At 39.9% G+C, this 20214-nt stretch overlaps 1 protein-coding gene across 2 annotated transcripts in view; it reads left to right on the plus strand.

Annotated features, from left to right (window-relative positions):
• Positions 1-20214, plus strand: part of svep1 (sushi, von Willebrand factor type A, EGF and pentraxin domain containing 1) — a 283771-nt gene that overhangs the window by 242342 nt on the left and 21215 nt on the right. For both annotated transcript variants that reach the window (XM_060937110.1, XM_060937184.1), the window contains 2 exons: positions 8088-8183; positions 14920-15015. In XM_060937110.1, coding sequence (XP_060793093.1) covers positions 8088-8183; positions 14920-15015 — 192 coding nt within the window. The remainder of the gene's footprint in view (positions 1-8087; positions 8184-14919; positions 15016-20214) is intronic.

The following is a 20214-nucleotide window of genomic DNA, read 5'->3' on the forward strand; positions in this document are numbered from 1 at the left end:
GCTAGCCTTCATGCCCATGCGAATCACTGAGCCTTCGACACCCATGACCCTATCACTGGTTCACTGGTTGTCCTTCCTTGGACCACTTTTGGTAGGTACTAACCACTGCATACTGGGAACTTGCCCATTTTTCCTGCTTCCAACACATCAACTTCAAGAACTGACTGTTCTCTTGCTGCCTAATCTGTCCGACCCCTTGACATGTGCCATTGTAATGAGATAATCAATGTTATTCACTTCACCTCTCAGTGGTTTTAATGTTATGGCTAATCTGTGTATATATAATATTATTTAGTACTTGACAAGTCTGAACCAAATATCCCAAGCACTGCATTATTGCCTCTTAAATACTGAGCAACTATTGCATTATGGCACCAAGTACCTGGTAGTTTTCTCATGTACTCAAAATCATATAATATTTGGAATATAAAAAAAACCAAACTACAAAACAAATTAAACATCAGACCAGATTTATGGCCAGAACAGATACATGTGAGTGAATACATGAACAAGAAGACATCAAGTTTATTTCACATATTTTTTTTACATTAAATCTATAGGTGAATTCTAATTATACAACCCCAATTCCAAGAAAGTTGGGACACTGTATAAGACATAAATGAAAACAGAAAGTGAAGATTTGCAAATCATGGAAACCCTATATTTCATTGAAAATAGTACAAAGACAACATGTCAAATGTTGAAACTGAGAATTTTTTTGTTGTTGTTTTCGTTTGTTTGTTTGTTTGTTTTTTTTGAAAAAATATATGCTCATTTTGAATTTGATGTCAGCAACATGTTTCAAAAAAGTTGGGACAGGGGTTTACCACTATGTTGCATCACCTCTACTTTTATCAACACTCTGTAAACATTTGAGAACTGAAGAGACCAATTGCTGTAGTTTTGAAAGAGAAATGTTGTCCCATTCTTGCCTGATATACAATTTCAGTTGCTCAACAGTTCAGGGTCTCCTGTATCATATTTAGTGCTTCATAATGCGCCAAATATTTTAAATGGGAGACAGGTCTGGACTGCAGGCAGGTCAGTTTAGCACCCGGACTCTTTTACTACAGAGTCATGCAATTTTAATATGTGCAGAAATCAGTTTGGCATTGTCTTGCTGAAAGAAGGAAGGCCTTTCCTGAAAAAGATTTTGTCTGGATGGCAGCATATTGCTCTGAAACATGTAAATATCATTCAGCATTAATGATGCCTTCCCAGATGTACAAGCTACCCATGTCATGTGCACTAATGCACCCTCATACCATCACAGATGCTGGCTTTTGAACTGTGCACTGATAACAAGCCAGATGGTCCCTCTCCTCTTTAGCCTGGAGGACGTGGTGTCCATGATTTCTAAAAAGAATTTCTACTTTTGATTCGCCAGACTTCGGGACAATTTTCTATTTCGCCTTTGTCCATCGTAAAAGAGCTCGGGCCCAGAGAAAGTGAGGGTGTTTCTGGACATTGTTTATATCTGGTTTTTACTGCATCCACAAATGCAAGTTATACTAGAAAAGCTCTCGGAGAGTGCAGACCTCCGCCAAGAATCCTTTAAAAAAATCCGGGATCCAGAAGGTGATCCGGATCACTGCCAAAATTTAATGGATTGTTACTTGTGCCCAGTCACACCTCTGGAAAAAATTTCAGAGCAATCCGTTCATAACTTTTTCCGTAATGTTGCTAACAGACAAACCAACAAACAAACAAACCAACGCTACCAAAAACATAACCTCCTTGGTGGAGGTAAAAATGTTTTTTCACAGACAATGGTTTTCTGAAGTGTTCCTGAGTCCATACAGTGATTTCCACTACAGACACGTGTCTGCTTTTAATACAGTGTCACCTGAGGGCCTGAAGATCACAGGCATCCAATGTCAGTTTTTAGCCTTGTCTCCAGCATACAGAGATTTCTCCAGATTCTCTGAATCTTTTAATGATCTTATGGACCAGAGATGATGTGATCCCCAAATTCTTTGCAATTTTACATTGAGGAACGTTATTCTTAAATTGTTCCACTGTTTGCCCATGCAGTCTTTTACAAAGCAGTGAACCCCTCCCCATCTTTACTTCTGAGAGACTTCACCTCTCTGGGATGCTCTTTTTATACCCAGTCATGTTACTGGCTTGTTAACAACTAACCAAATTAGGTTTTTAAGAATTGCACAACTTTTCCAGTCTTTTGTTGTCGCTGTCCCAACTTTTCTGAAACCTGTTGCAGACATCAAATTCAAAATGAGCTTTTTTTTTTTAAACAATAACATTTCTCAGTTTCAACATCTGATATGTTGCCTTTGTATTATTTTCAATTAAATATAGGATGATTTTTGCAAATCGTCACATTCTGTTTTTATTTACAGTTTACACAGCATCCCAACTTTTTTGGAATTGCCACAGTATTGACTTGATCAAACCACAGCTCTTGCTCTTGTATGCTTTATAACTCCACCCAATTTACAGCTACACTGCCCTGCACTGATCATGAAAACACCAATGTATGTGGCACTACATCACAGGCCTCTGAAATGTTTTCCACATCTGTTATAATCACAAAAATAGGGCCCTTGTTCAAACTGTTGCCACAACAGTCAAAAATCTAACCCTTCTTTTCATACTTCCTTTTTTAATAACTGGGTTATTGTTTGTATGTCGTACCTTTGGAATTTCTAGAAGTAATATGTTAATCAACCTAAAAGAATTTAATATGAAAATAATGGAACAGGATGGAAACACTAACCGTTGTATCAGCAGAATTGGTCAGTGTGGTGGACTCTATCACACATATTATAAATGAAGAAGTCTGATTGATTTCTGCAAATCTGTTCAGCAGGGTGCCTTGTGTCTGAGTGGAACTTGGAGATGTGGGGGGAACGTTTACTTAATAAACAAGAATAAGATATTTATATAGTGTGAATAGCATAGTAAACATTTACATTGTGAATTTGTAATAACTTTCAGGCAACTGATAGCTCAGAGGTTGTTACTGTAATTAATATTTAGAGCATTTTACTTTAATGTTTGTTTACAGTAATAGCATGTTGTACTGTATTTTATATATTACAGATATGGTATATTGCTGTAAAAAAAACACTGCAATTTTATGTCATATTGTTGCTAAATATACAGAAACAGTCAAAAGTTTGGACACACCTTCTAATTCAGTGTATTTTCTTTATTTGTATTAATTAAAAGACACTTTGGTTTGCTGATTGTAAGCAGTGCTTTTGTTTCCCTGAACAGATCCAGCTATTTGTTTAGTTAGTACACACCTTCTAATTCAATAGTTTTACTTTATTTTTTTATTAATTGAAAGTCACTTCATGTCTTAAAGTAATGATGGATGCACTGCAAAAACTAGCCATCCTCATCTTATCTCATTATCTCTAGCCGCTTTATCCTGTTCTACAGGGTCGCAGGCAAGCTGGAGCCTATCCCAGCTGACTACGGGCGAAAGGCGGGGTACACCCTGGACAAGTCACCAGGTCATCACAGGGCTGACACATAGACACAGACAACCATTCACACTCACATTCACACCTACGGTCCATTTAGAGTCACCAGTTAACCTAACCTGCATGTCTTTGGACTGTGGGGGAAACCGGAGCACCCGGAGGAAACCCACGTGGACATGGGGAGAACATGCAAACTCCACACGGAAAGGCCCTCACCGGCCCCGGGGCTCAAACCCAGGACCTTCTTGCTGTGAGGCGACAGCGCTAACCACTACATCACCGTGCTGCCCCACTAGCCATCCTAATATAAGGAAAAACATAATAAATTTGAGAACATTTAGACTATAATCAAGTAAAATAATCTACCAGTGCAGTAAGATAATTACACTTGGTAAGACGTCTTAGAATAAGTTGGTTGCAATCTAGAACTATAGGTTTAATAATCTCAAAATTGGTGTCTTGTTTTCTTCTAATAAGAAATGCTAGATCGTTTCAACTATTTTCAAGATATTTTCACTTGCTAAGATATCATTTTTTGCAGTGTGCTGTTTCTCTTTACTTAGTTGAGCGGTTCTTGACATAATGTGGATTATTACAGTTGTGGAATAGGGATATTTACCTTTTTATTATTTACTATTTACTATTTGATCTCAAACACATTAAGAAGGCAAGAAATTGCATTAATTAACTTTTGATGAGGCACAGCTGTTAACTGAAAAGCGTTCCAGGTGACGACCTCATGAAGCTGGTTAAGATAATGCCAATAGTTTGTAAAGCGTCAAGGTAAATGGTGGATACTCTGAAGAATCTAAAATATGAAACAGATTTTGTTTTTTTAACTTTTTTTGTTCCATGTGTTATTTCATAGTTTTGACGTCTTCGGTATTGTTTTACAATGTAGAAAAAAATCAGATTACAGAACAATCTATGAATGATTAGGGGTGTCCAAACTTTTGACTGGTACTGTACATCTTTACAAATTTTCAAAAACTCCTAATAATAGAACAAAACTGTTTACCAATCCAGTCATTACAGTTCACATAAGAGTGAACATAAAATATCAAAATATGCAACAATAGCATGCTGAAACTAGAAGGGCACACAATAGAGTGCATATCTCTGCCAAGCCACATATTATCAGCATCAAAATCAAATTACTTTAACCAAGGATAATACTAAAGCTATCCACCAAACTTCATCAAAATCAGTTCACTACTTTTTGAGTTACGTTGGGAACAGACGAAAAAAATCTTGGATCCACATACCTATCTGGATTTGCATCAAAATCTAATCAATTGTTCCTTGGCCCATAGCTCACCTTTCCTCAAAATTTCATCAAAATTTGTTCACTATTTTTTGAGTTACAGTGGTGCTTGAAAGTTTGTGAACCCTTTAGAATTTTCTGTATTTCTGCATAAATATGACCTAAAACTTCATCAGATTTTCACACAAGTCCTAAAAGTAGATAAAGAGAACCCAGTTAAACAAATGAGGCAAAAATATTATACTTGGTCATTTATTTACTGAGGAAAATGATCCAATATTACATATCTGTGAGTGGCAAAAGTATGTGAACCTTTGCTGTCAGTATCTGGTGTGACCCCCTTGTGCAGCAATAACTGCAACTAAACGTTTCTGGTAACTGTTGATCAGTCCTGCACACTTGCTTGGAGGAATTTTAGCCTATTCCTCTGTACGGAACAGCTTCAACTCTGGGATGTTGGTGGGTTTCCTCACATGAACTGCTCACTTCAGGTTCTTCCACAACATTTCGATTGGATTAAGGTCAGGACTTTGACTTGGCCATTCCAAAACATTAACTTTATTCTTCTTTAACCATTCTTTGGTAGAACGACTTGTGTGATTAGGGTCGTTGTCTTGCTGCATGACCCACCTCTCTTGAGATTCAGTTCATGGACAGATGTCCTGACATTTTCCTTTAGAATTCGCTGGTATAATTCAGAATTCATTGTTCCATCAATGATGGCAAGCCATCCTGGCCCAGATGCAGCAAAACAGGTCCAAACCATGATACGACCACCACCATGTTTCACAGATGGGATAAGGTTCTTATGCTGGAATGCAGTGTTTTCCTTTCTCCAAACATAACTCTTCTCATTTAAACCAAAAAGTTCTATTTTGGTCTCATCCGTCCACAAAACATTTTTCCAATAGCCTTCTGGCTTGTCCACATGATCTTTAGCAAACTGCAGACAAGCAGCAATGATGTTTTTGGAGGGCAGTGGCTTTCTCCTTGCAACCCTGCCATGCACACCGTTGTTGTTCAGTGTTTTCCTGATGGTGGACTCATGAACATTAACATTACCCAATATGAGAGAGGCCTTCAGTTGCTTAGAAGTTACCCTGGGATCCTTTGTGACCTCGCCGACTATTACACACCTTGCTCTTGGAGTGATCTTTGTTGGTTGATCACTCCTGGGGAGGGTACCAATGGTCTTGAATTTCCTCCATTTGTACACAATCTGTCTGACTGTGGATTGGTGGAGTCCAAACTCTTTAGAGATGGTTTTGTAACCTTTTCCAGCCTGATGAGCATCAACAACACTTTTTCTGAGGTCCTCAGAAATCTCCTTTGTTTGTGCCATGATACACTTCCATAAACATGTGTTGTGAAGATCAGACTTTGATAGATCCCTGTTCTTTAAATAAAACAGGGTGTCCACTCACACCTGATTGTCATCCCATTGATTGAAAACACCTGACTCTAATTTCACCTTCAAATTAACTGCTAATCCTAGAGGTTCACATACTTTTGCCACTCACAGATATGTAATATTGGATCATTTTCCTCAATAAATAAATGACCAAGTATAATATTTTTGTCTCATTTGTTTAACTGGGTTCTCTTTATCTACTTTTAGGACTTGTGTGAAAATCTGATGTTGTTTTAGGTCATATTTATGCAGAAATATAGAAAATTCTAAAGGGTTCACAAACTTTCAAGCACCACTGTACTTTGGGAACAAACAAACAAGCATACTGAGGTGAAAACATAAGCTCCTCCATTGAAGTTGGTGGAGGTAATGAACAATTACAGAATCACTTATTCTAACCAGCCACCAAAATACAGGTGGTGAAACTGGTAGACCATCTTTACCAACGCTTTTCCAGTGGGTAAGTACTAAAACAGTACAGTTTTCAGTATAGTCCAGTACAGTTTTGTTTTCCTTGATAGTTTTACACACTATTGGCGTTATCTTAACTAGCTTCATGAGGTAGTCACCTGGAATGCTTTTCAATTAACAGTTGTGTCTCGTCAAAAGTTAATTAGCGCAATTTCTTGCCTTCTTAATACATTTGAGATCAAACAGTAAATAATAAAAATCCTCTCTGAAAAATAGCTCTATTCCTAAACCATAGTAATCCATATTATGTCAAGAACCGCTCAACTAAGTAAAGAGAAACAACATCCATCATTACTTTAAGACATGAAGTGACTTTTAATTAATAAAAAAATAAAGTAAAACTATTGAATTAGAAGGTGTGTACTAACTAAACAAATAAAAGATGGATCTGTTTAGGGAAAGAAAAGCACCACTTACAATCAGCGAACCAATTTTGGTTGGTAAAGCAGGGTATGAAATTCCGTTGGCAGGGCACCACAGTTCTGTGATTTAGTTGTTGCTCTGCTTCAGCACAATTCAATTCAATTCACAAAAGCCTTTGTAATTAGTTAATGCACTGAGGCAACTGAGGTTCTTAACCTGCCATGACGTGCTCTGACACATTTCTACAAACCCAGCAGTCCATGAATTACTCTTACGGCCAGCTGGATCCTTTTCTGGGAATGGCCCTCTCTAACTGGCTGGCCCAATCCATCATGACCCTACACAGGGGTGTCCTGCGGCCCTTCTCTCCACGTGGCTAATGGAGTGGTCCGTTGGGCCGTGTTCCAGCTTGGTGATGTGGTGGTGTACTCATGCTTCGTGGAAGGCACTGGCAGGAGTATGTGCTTGGAGAATGGCACATGGACTCCACCCCCTTCCTGTAGAGGTAGCACAAGGACCTGTCCATGCCAGCCTGCCCTTAAAGGAACTTTCCTTCCATAAGCACCTCTGAGTTTATACACAACTACAATTTTAGACATCTGTGTCATGAGCTCCTATAGGAGGTCTTCCTCAATGCCTCCAGCAGTAATGGTTGGTTTGTCTAAAGGTTCAACCTGTATGCATGCATTCCTCATTGCACATCCTCTTTCACATCACACTACTTCACCCTGTGTGCTACTTATAAGTATTTTACTCGTTTAACATGCATGTTTGCACAAGCTCTTTGTTTACCTCTTAACGTCTGCATAACCATGTTAGCAGGTAGATTTTATTCTTTGTGAATTTCTTCTGTTTGGCTATGCAATGAGCGGACTCTTGAACCAATGAGTCTAATTAATCCATTCTGAACACTATATTATCATGACTAAGGAACATTATTTTTGCACAACACTGAGGAGCCACTACTAAACTACCCTTCTGCCTGTCTCCTGTTTCAGACACCTTTTTGGTGCTATGATTTTGGGGTATCTCTGTTCAGCGAAGTGTTGTAACCAGTGTAACATTAGGACGACCTTCCATAACTATTTCAATTCACATGTGTATGTGTTCGTTTGTTTTTCTTCAGCTGTGTGTTGGCTACAATGTCAGAATGGAGGTGTGTGTCAAAGGCCAAATATATGCTCCTGTCCAGAAGGCTGGATGGGCCGCCTCTGTGAGGAACGTAAGTTTTACACGCAAAGCATAACAAGCACATGAGGAGAGGACAAAATCATGAATTCATTAGCTGAGTTAAGGGTCACGCAAAACCTCCAGTGTGCTGTAGAGTCTCTTATTTTGGTGCCTGGAAACTTAAAGGTTCTGACTGCAAAGTTGAATTCTAGGCAAAATGTTCTATTTCTCTTGCTGTTGGAGTTTCGAGATGTTTCTCTGCTGCACACACTGTGTATCCTATGTGTAAATGTTTTGCCGAGATAAAACATGTCCTGCATTTTATGATTCCGGAGCTTGGCGAAGCAATCGAGCAACAATATCAAGTGACCACCATGGGGCGTTTGACCTACTTTTAACCAAAACAAGTCGGCGTGGGCAAACATGGTGGACTCTGCTCTCCCTCCAGCAGAAAAGAAAAGGAAAGCCTGCCTAGTGAGTGCAACCGCAAGATAGAGTAAGGTTAGATGATGTCATTTTTCTGGACAGATAACTAAACCATTCTAGCTAGTGCTTAGCTATCTTAGCCTAAAGGCCAATTTATGCTGACAACCCAGTCCTCGCAGACGGCGTTGCAGATAGAGTCTGTGTAGCCCCCCCCACCTTCGCAGACGCTCTGCGCACACCTCCCAAAAATTGTGACCACCGCAGAAGCCTCGCAGACAGCGTCGCAGACAAGAGGGCTCTGATTGGTCCACTCTACATCCGCTGTACACGCACTTCCGCTTCCCTACTTTCCCGGTTTGGTTTGTTTTCACGACCAACATTTTTAAAAACACGAGCGAAGATGGAGCAGCACGAAGAGCGGTTGATCGAGGAAGTGAGGAAGTACGTACATCTATACGACTCCAGTTCTAGTCATTATAAGTAACCGGAGGATAAACACTCCACTAACCACACCCACCAACTACTCCTAGCGATTTCGCGCCCCCTTGCGTTGTGGTGGTGAATAACATCGCGCACGCCTATTACTCCCCGCTCAACGATAAATTACAACTGTCTGCGAAAAGCTATCTGCGAAAGCCTTGTCGCAAGAGCATGCAGAGGCCTTTAGAATGCATGGGCTTGACTCCACAGTAGCAAGTATGGAGTTATACACCTAATGTTTTGATCTTACAGAGAAAGAAGCAGTAACACAAAAGCAGTTACTGAGAAAATATATATTTGTCTTTTGTTCAGGCCCGGCGCCAGGAACAGTTTACTAAGGGGGCAATTAGAAATCGCAAGGGGGCAAATATTTTTTCATATAGTGTGTAGTAGTGATGGTGGTCTGACAACGTGTTTCAAACAATTAACTGCGCCAACCACAAAACCACGGCCCGGAAGGTTGCTTTAGTCCGGGAAAATCATGTGACATATTACCAGGGCAGTTGCGCTTTATCAACCCCCGTGCCCACCTGTTAACCCTCCCCTCCGATTTTCTCACAGACACGCGGTACAACCGGAAAGATGCCAAACATAAAACAACACACACAAACCTACAGGCAAGTCCTTTAAATTTAAAATACATACAAATAGCTCCGCGGCATGAAAACAAAACGTCAATGCAAGTCTAAGGTACTTGGCTCGGCGGCCAAAATCATAATTTAAAAAAATCAACAGACCCCGCGGCTGCACCAGTAATAGCCTTCCTGACTCGCACCGAGTCAACGCTAACCACTTAATCCGCGATCCCAGTTTAGGCGTGTAGGGGACTAAACACTCTGAAGTGATGAATTTCACCCCCGCTGCATGGGGGGTGACGTCAACGACACATATTCTTACGCTATTTGCGCACAAAGCGGACCATATATGAACACATACACCAACATAAACGGAGATAAACTTAGCCTACAAAGAAAGAAAATGGATTCACAATACTGTGATTGAATTCGTTTAATTCGGAAGGGGAAAGACTACTCCCGTAAACTGACTGCATATTGCAGGATATTGCAGAGACAGTGCACTTGTAAGTGTACATGTAAAACCCCCGCCCGCACGACCCTTGTCCTTATCACAGGTCTGTGTGTGCGCGGCTGTGTCAGCATTTCACACATACACCCACAATAACTAGTCCCCAGTAGTTAGGATTGATACATATGTCTAAAACAGGGTTAATATTAAATTCAGGCTTTTTGAAATAATCCTACCTTAATACACTTGAATTCTACGATTGCAACGTAAGAATCATAACAACCAATCAGATTTGTTCTACCGTGCCAGTTTTAGTAGTGATTTATGTGAAATGTATTTTTGTGCAATGCACAACCACTTAATATTTCGTATTTGAAAATGCAAATTATTAATACGTCTATAATACATTATATATTCATAAGAAAACAATTAAGTGATCTGAGTCTCCGTTGAGGGGGCGGGGCTGTAGCCACGAGGGGGCGACGCCCCCTTTCGCCCCCCCATGGCACCGGGCCTGCTTTTGTTTCACGGATCTATTCGCGAATCCCAACCACAAATTTCGTCCCTGCAACTCAAAACTCTCCGAGGTTGATGCAGAGTCATGATGTTCTCCGCATGTTGCTATCTTGTTGTGACGCAGTTCCCATAGTTATGCTACTTTGTTAAAACTGCTTGTGTTCGGCTGTTTCTGTGAGGCCATACTGTTTACGTTGAGAGGTAGGATATTCAGTCCCAAAATGGAGAAAAGTGACCCTCAGCACATCAAAATGATCACATCTCGTCTGCATGATATTGTTCTTGTGAGACATAGGAAATACCATGCACAATAAATAAAATAAAATAAAATAAATTTCAGATGACTTTGCAGTCAGTATCTTTAACTGGCTAAAAAGTGAGCTAGTAAAATGCATTAAAACAGCATATATAATAAACAAATGAGTATATGATCATTATCCCCTTCGAACAACATTTCTAATATAGCAAAATGTGTTTTCTCATGCATTCAACAAAGGACAAATAAGTTGTTCACCAACATTTTATCTGTGAGCTGCAGTGTCTTCTTTTCGCATTGAATGTAAAAGATATTTTTCAAGTCAGGCTAACAGCTTTCATTTCTCTGTATAACCACGTAGCACACATAGCAAGGTAGTTATATCATGGCTCTGTTTCTATCTTTATTTCACTCTGTTTCTTAAGTTTTTCCACATACTTGATTCTGAAAAGGACATCTGTAATCAGTGCACACTAAATAATCTGCCCAATAAAGACTCTTCTGCACACACATGGCCCACTCTATAACTGCGGCCACATTTCAAGCATTGACTCTGTTAGTCATCCGTCAAACTCTGTTATCATTAAACTGGGCAATCCGTTAACAGAAGTGATGATAACAGAGTTGACGTTTTCCGCCATTTTGTGCCTTAACTCCACACGCTAACCTCAAACAAGCTATCACATGGTGTGTATAAAAACAAAATTTTATGGATTTTAATCATGTCATTGTTTTTTTTTTTTAAATGAGTGAGAGATTCACTCCAATATCACAATAACAGAGTTGACAAATAATGAATCTACTCTTGGTGTATCCGCAACATTTTGTTGAAATTAAGGAGAGAAGAAACATAACGCACTTCACGGCCTTCCTGAAGTTTCCCACCAGAGAAAGTGACATCTCTCGGTGCAGGTGTCACGCATATTATTAAAAGTCTTTGTGGATTTTATGTGGTTTTATAACAGAGTTAACAGAGTTGACAAGAACATTGGGACGGATAAAAGTATTTTTTTTGTTACTGAAATGTCACATAATACAGAAAATAGACTTTTTATGCAGTTGATTTGAAAACAGTTAATAGAATAAGCCCCAAAAAACAGATTGTTTGACTGAATCACTTAATGTTTATTCAAGTTGAATGTATGAATCAGGAGTCGAAGACAGACAATAATGTGGGGGGAGGGGTGGGAGTCAATTAATGTTTTATGGATAAATTGGGTGTAAAATGTACATCAAGCATCGCCATTGGTGAAAGTTTGTCATAATTTACATTTTTGTTCAAAACTGATTCAATAAAGATTTCTTTTGTGGAAAATAACAAAAGGTTTCTCTCAGAGATGCAAAATGTACCCCGAATTCTAGAACGACCCATATGCATAAATGTACAGTTAAACATCCTTTAAATTGTCTGTACAGACAACACACATCCTGCAACAAATAACCACAATACACCACTTTCTAATATCCAATGAGATTTTTTTGTTTGTTTGTTGTCTCTAGGCTGAGAAGAGTTTAGAGCTGGCTCACTCATTGGTTAGGACTTCATTGCCGGGACAGAAGGCCATGGCAGTGTATGTTTATGTAGGAAGTGACAGATGAATTAACCAATCAGATTTTGATTTATAGTGGGAGGGACCAGAAATTTATCACCCTCAGCCTTCTTGAAGGTCAATGCGAGCTAAACCGCGATTCGGCACCATTAGTGCAGCAGTGAAGTCACCTTCCAGCCAGTGTAACGTTCATCAGTAGTGTTAGCGAATGCTAATAAAGCAGTCAAGCCACTGCTATCTACAGCAAGTAGCACAGGCTAACGACCGAGAAACTAAGATTTCTGTCTCCAGACTCTTCTTCCACACGCACTCGCCACAGTATTTTTCACTCAGACATAAGTATTCATTTCCCTGTGTAATTTACTTAGTTACTTTTAAAATCAACATCAACAGCTACACACAACGAAGCAACCTGGCAGCCTGCCGCTAATCCCTTACAAAATCCTTTGCCCTGTTGATTTTTTGGTGTGTCTGGCTAAGTTTTGGCTGAGCTCAAGTCCCAGCCGTAATAGTAACGGTTCACCACTGGTAGACACACACATCCATCCTCTTTTTATAGGGTGCCATTTCCTGTCTGAATTGAATGGCTAGCATTATTTGTCTCAGTTTATGGATATGCCTTCGATTGCTCTCAACTCATTAATCTGAAACGACTGCATTTCACAAAATTGTGTCACTTCTACACTGTAATGTGAACTTGATCTACAACCCCGATTCCAAAAAAGTTGGGACAAAGTACAAATTGTGAATAAAAACGGAATGCAATAATTTACAAATCTCAAAAACTGATATTGTATTCACAATAGAACATAGACAACATATCAAATGTCAAAAGTGAGACATTTTGAAATTTCATGCCAAATATTGGCTCATTTGAAATTTCATGACAGCAACACATCTCAAAAAAGTTGGGACAGGGGCAATAAGAGGCTGGAAAAGTTAAAGGTACAAAAAAGGAACAACTGGAGGACCAAATTGCAACTCATTAGGTCAATTGGCAATAGGTCATTAACATGACTGGGTATAAAAAGAGCATCTTGGAGTGGCAGCGGCTCTCAGAAGTAAAGATGGGAAGAGGATCACCAATCCCCCTAATTCTGCACCGACAAATAGTGGAGCAATATCAGAAAGGAGTTCGACAGTGTAAAATTGCAAAGAGTTTGAACATATCATCATCTACAGTCCATAATATCATCAAAAGATTCAGAGAATCTGGAAGAATCTCTGTGCGTAAGGGTCAAGGCCGGAAAACCATACTGGGTGCCCGTGATCTTCGGGCCCTTAGACGGCACTGCATCACATACAGGCATGCTTCTGTATTGGAAATCACAAAATGGGCTCAGGAATATTTCCAGAGAACATTATCTGTGAACACAATTCACCGTGCCATCCGCCGTTGCCAGCTAAAACTCTATAGTTCAAAGAAGAAGCCGTATCTAAACATGATCCAGAAGCGCAGACGTCTTCTCTGGACCAAGGCTCATTTAAAATGGACTGTGGCAAAGTGGAAAACTGTTCTGTGGTCAGACGAATCAAAATTTGAAGTTCTTTATGGAAATCAGGGACGCCGTGTCATTCGGACTAAAGAGGAGAAGGACGACCCAAGTTGTTATCAGCGCTCAGTTCAGAAGCCTGCATTTCTGATGGTATGGGGTTGCATTAGTGCGTGTGGCATGGGCAGCTTACACATCTGGAAAGACACCATCAATGCTGAAAGGTATATCCAGGTTCTAGAGCAACATATGCTCCCATCCAGACGACGTCTCTTTCAGGGAAGACCTTGCATTTTCCAACATGACAATGCCAAACCACATACTGCATCAATTACAGCATCATGGTTGCGTAGAAGAAGGGTCCGGGTACTGAACTGGCCAGGCTGCAGTCCAGATCTTTCACCCATAGAAAACATTTGGCGCATCATAAAGTGGAAGATACGACAAAAAAGACCTAAGACAGTTGAGCAACTAGAATCCTACATTAGACAAGAATGGGTTAACATTCCTATCCCTAAACTTGAGCAACTTGTCTCCTCAGTCCCCAGACGTTTACAGACTGTTGTAAAGCGAAAAGGGGATGTCTCACAGTGGCAAACATGGCCTTGTCCCAACTTTTTTGAGATGTGTTGTCATGAAATTTAAAATCACCTAATTTTTCTCTTTAAATGATAAATTTTCCCAGTTTAAACATTTGATATGTCATCTATGTTCTATTCTGAATAAAATGGAATTTTGAAACTTCCACATCATTGCATTCTGTTTTTATTTACAATTTGTACTTTGTCCCAACTTTTTTGGAATTGGGGTTGTAAATAACAAGAATGTTCAAGAATATGAAGAGAAAATGAAGGGTAGAGAAAAAATGAAGGAGACAACAGGATGAGGGGGAAGTAAAGATGACTCTGTGATTCATTTCATAAGTTTCTCTTAATTTTCACAATCCCTGCACAGCTTTAAAAAAAAAAAAAAGGAACATTGTGGATTTTGAAGCACTGTGTACATTACAGCTGAATGCATATGTGTATGCATTTGTTGCAGCAATCTGCATCCTGCCATGTCTAAATGGTGGGCGTTGTGTTGCTCCATACCAGTGTGAGTGTCCAAGAGGGTGGACTGGCACACGATGCCATGCTGGTAAGTGTTTGTGTACACCATCTGTACTTAAACTTTGTCCTTAGAATCTGCATGGAAGAGCTCCTGATGTTTCTTGGCCATATGTGAGCACATTAGACTAACCTGCTCAACCTCATGAGTGCACGGCAGATGAGAGAGTGGCAAATTAAGGAATAATTAACAAGAGTGATCTCCTGGAGGGATGAAGGGAAGGAAGAGAGGGAGATAACACAATCTCCTGAGGTCACATCGTGTCACTTTGTGGCAGTCACTGTGGCAACAAGCACTGTGACAACAGGCCTTCATGTTGATGTCCATTGATGGGACAAACCCTCAATTCCAAAGCAAAGTCACAAATATAATTAGAATATAATTGAAACTTTGTGGGGGGTTCCTGGTACTGTCAGCTAAATCTCATTATACATTTTATGAAAAGTTTGTGTATCTTTTGTGTATGTATTATTTATTTATTTATTTTCTCACCTCATATCACCCACCCTTAGGTTTAATTACATTGGTGTGAAAAATTATTTCCTCGCCATGTTTATCTGTCCATATGCTTATGAATATTTTTTTTGCAGTGAATGGCAGTGCCTATATATAGATCCTGCATTGGAAAATAATGGCATACATTTCCCAGAAAATGTTGTCTGAGCTTCATCCAAGTCGTAATAAAAACACAATCTACTCAAACAACAAACTTTTATACCTGTTTGTGCCAATACTGAATACACCACTCATTCACAATCATTCCAGTGTAGTTTTACAGAACCCCTGTAATTCCCTGTAATACACTACATTCCAGTGTAGTGCAAGAACCCCTGGGTCAATAAACAGCTCATTAGAACCAGATGTTTCAGTTCAGGAAAAGAGGTTCCTTTCCCTATAAAATGCCCTAAAGGCATGCTTACTGAGAGACTCTGTGAGCTTTTCAAAAAAGAGCTGTTCATGTGAGCAAAACTAGTTTCAGAGAGCCTGAGAAGACATATTGTAGCTGAAAAAAGGATTTTGAAGACTTGGGTGTTCATTGCACCGTAACACAAATTGTCTACAATTGGAGGACAGTTGGTATTCTTTCCCTGGAAATAAATGTCTTCCAAAGACCAAAAGTGCAATGCCAAAGAAATGGAAAAGAGCTCAAGGGTAAGAACAAAAGACCTGCAGAAATCATGTTAATGCCACCATGAAGGAACACATTGATCACAAAAAAAAAAAAAAACTAATGCCCACCTGGATGACATGCAGTGTGCTTCTGGAACTATGTTCTGTGAAGCATGGTGGTGGGAGCATCGTGGTTTGCAGCTGCTTTGCTGCCTCAGTGTTGTATAGCAACCATTAAGAAAACATTTCACTCAAAATTGTATGAATAAATGTTACAGGATTGTCAGGATAGTGGTCAATCACCCAAAGCTTTATATTCAAGGCGACAAGACGGTGATCCAAGACACATGTTCAAACAGATTCAAAAACAGATTAATTTAAAATGTAGATGCATTACATTTGGTCAAGTCAGAATTCCATGCTTTAACCCAATTGAGATGGCATGTGGCATTGACATAAAGAGGCTTTCCTTTGAAAAAATTCCAGAATAAAACCTACTCTGCAAATCTGATAAGCATTGACAAGAAATGTTTGCTGGAGGCTTCGGAGTGGCACAACAGAAAAACGAGTTTGAATCCTGATGATATCACAGCCGTCCGTGGCCAGGAGCCCAAGAGAGTAACATTTGGCCATGCTCTCAGGAAGGGAGGCATTTACAGTGACTCTAGCCAATCTGTCAGCTCATCCATGCGGAGGTGGGCAGATAGCCCTTTCCTCTGAGGCTACATCCACACGACAACGGCAACGAGATGTTATTTAAAAATATATCGCGTCCAAATGGGCAACGATCAGTAAAATATCAGGTCCATATGGCAACGCAACGCTTGCTGAAAACGATGCAATACACATGCCACACCTCTAGGGGCGCTGTAAGACGGTCCCTTCGGAGACACCAGAACAATAGAAGAAGTAAGGATGCATGGGCATAAACTATTATGCGCGAGACTTCATATTAGCCACAAAGTCAGGAAAATCTGTTCGTAAAATTACATTATAATGACCAAATACAATGAGAAGTATTTTTCCAGTCTCACCTGTGAAAGGTAATCCCATATGATCTCGTTTGGACGGCAAACCTGTTGGTACAGTTAAACGCAGCTAATCTTTATTCTCCGCTTTGACCTATCCAATATGGCGGCGAGGATGACGTATGATTCTACGCGGAAGGCGGCGTCTTTAATGGTCCGGAATAAATTGAATGCTACATGTTGATGGATTAATTTGTTGTTTCTCACCTGTGAAAGGTAATCCCATGTGATCTCATTTGGACGGTAAACCTGTTGGTACAGTTAAACGCAGCACATGAATCTTTATTCTCCGCTTTGACCTATCCAATATGGCGGCGAGGATGACGTATGATTCTACGCAGAAGGCGGCGTCTTTAATGGTCTGGAATAAATTGAATGCTACACGTTAATGGATTAATTTGCTCTTCTACGCCCTTTTTGAGGAATGTATTGTAGGACTTAAACCAACATCTGAAGAGGTGAGATTGCTCCTTTTTTTCCCTATTTTTGCTGGCGGGATTGACTCTGCCCTAAGGGCAGAGTCTCTCTCTCTCTCTCTCTCACTTTGCACCATTACACAATAAATATTCACAGTAAAAATATTTTGTAAGCGCGTTTCATGAACCAGGTTATAGGATTTGTTGACAACTCGCATCGAGTTCGTTACACTTCTACCCGGCGTGAAGCACTCACAGTCATGTGGTTGTGACGTCATCGTAAACAAATCCGTTCTACTCATCCAGACGACTTCACAACGGTAACGTTGCCAGATCTTTCCACTCTGGAACCCGTTCTCAAAAAGATTGCGTTTTGGGCACCCAAAACGCCGGTGCCGTGTGGACGCCAGGCCTAAACGATAAGCAATTGTATCGGAGTCACCTGAATCCGTTGCCGTGTGGACAGGGCCTGAGTGTGTTACGCTGCCCCTAACATCTCATGAGCAGTAGTTTTAAAAGATATGGTTGTTACCAGTTATTAAAGGATTTGCATACTTTTTTCCAGCCTGGACTACAGTTGCTTTTTAACCTGACCCTGAAAGTACTGGAAGTGTTGCAATTTATCAGAGTAATGAAGATGAGCTGTCCATTAGTCACAAAAGGAAGACCTTGATTTAAACTATGTGGTCAACTGTTAAGAAGAGAAAAATATTGACTCAAACGTCCTTAAATCTTTGATCATTCATGGTCTATTGGTAGTATTTCCTGTCTATCATCCAGTCCATATACACGTCTGTAATGGAACAAAAAAAATCATTCTACAACACATGAATACATGATTGTATTAGAAAGAAAGTCTAAAATATATGATCATGTCACACAAACACCAAGTCATTCTGCCTCAGAGATCATGTCTAAAACTATCAGGAATAGTTTACACACCCACACACACATTTCTATAGACACAATGCTAATTATTGACTGGAAATGAAGCTCCTGCTAAGGAAAATCCTTTTGTGTTTTGTTGCACTCTTTTTCTTTTTTTTTTTATTCATGGCAGGTGTGTTTGCGTGTCTCACTGTGAGCACAAAGGTCTATGAAACAGAAAGGAAATTTGAGAACTGTGGTGGGAAAATGCGCACAGGATGAGTCCTTTCTTTAATTCCATGCTCTACACATTGTTACATTACATTATATTAATGGCATTTAGCAGACATTCTTATCCAGAGTAATGTACGGCACACCCAGAACAGCCTGAGGAGCAGTTGGGGGCTGGGTGCCTTACTCCAGCCATTCCTGCTGGTACAGGGAATCAAGCCAGAGACCTTTTGGTCCCAAAGCTGCTTCTAACCATTAGGCCATGGCTTAACCATTTAATTTAATGATTTAATTATTATTAATTAAATAATGAATTAAAACATTAAATTTAAAAAATCAGGGTGGCACGGTGGTGTAGTAGTTAGCGCTGTCGCCTCACAGCAAGAAAGTCCGGGTTCGAGTCCCATGGCTGGCGACTTTCTGTGTGGAGTTTGCATGTTCTCCCCGTGTCCGTGTGGGTTTCCTCCGGGTGCTCCGGTTTCCCCCACAGTCCAAAGACATGCAGGTTAGGTTAACTGGTGACTCTAAATTGACCGTGAGTGTGAATGGTTGTCTGTGTCTATGTGTCAGCCCTGTGATGACCTGGCGACTTGTCCAGGGTGTACCCCGCCTTTCGCCCGTAGTCAGCTGGGATAGGCTCCAGCTAGCCTGCGACCCTGTAGGACAGGATAAAGTGGCTAGAGATGATGAGATTAAAAAAATCACTTTTTTTATTGTATTAAAAATGTTTATATATATATATATATATATATATATATATATATATATATATATATATATATATATATATATATAATGTATGTATAATTTGTAAAACTTCAGTGAATTAAAAATTAAACCAAAGTAAATTTACAACAGCAAAGATTCAAAAAGTCAAATAAATTATCTCCAGTCCTTCTTGGTCTCAAAAACCAGCAGTTTATTTGTAAAGACACACACCCATGAGTTCATTCCAGGAAGGAAGCCAACCAAGAGGTTATTCCTGGAATGGAGCTAGTCTTTCGAGCATGAAATCTTTTCTGGTCATGACTAGTATTTTAAAGGCTAGATCACCTTTCTTAATGAATTTTCCAGTGATCCCCCTCCTGCTTTTGATACGTCATCGCTAATACCTTCCCAATTAGAATTCCCTTTCCATCCATGGTTTATTAATCACTCTGTTTTTCACTTATTTTTATCTAATTTCATTTCATGTCTCCTGTCCTTTTGAACTTCGAGCTACCTCAGTTTGAACTTAGGGTTCCCTCAAGTCCACATTTCCCCTGTCTGCTTTTAGCTTATTCTTAGTTTGACCATCTGGAACCTCTTCCTTAACATACAGCTATCCTAAGCTCTAACCGCAAGCTGGCCTAGTGGTTAATATGTCTGCCTCTCAACCAGGAGATCGTGAGTTCTACTCGTAACATCATAAAAATCATAAAGATGGTACTTACTGCCATCTGGCAAGGCATGCTGCAATACAGATGTGAGTAGGGAAGTGAAAATCTTGCAGTTACCAGAGGACTAGCTCCCCACTGTTACAGGTGAGAGGCCAAGGGCTATGGAAACAGAGATCGGTGCTGCACCCATGTGCCTCA

This window comes from Neoarius graeffei, chromosome 1 (assembly GCF_027579695.1).
Source record: "Neoarius graeffei isolate fNeoGra1 chromosome 1, fNeoGra1.pri, whole genome shotgun sequence".
Lineage (NCBI taxonomy): Eukaryota > Metazoa > Chordata > Actinopteri > Siluriformes > Ariidae > Neoarius > Neoarius graeffei.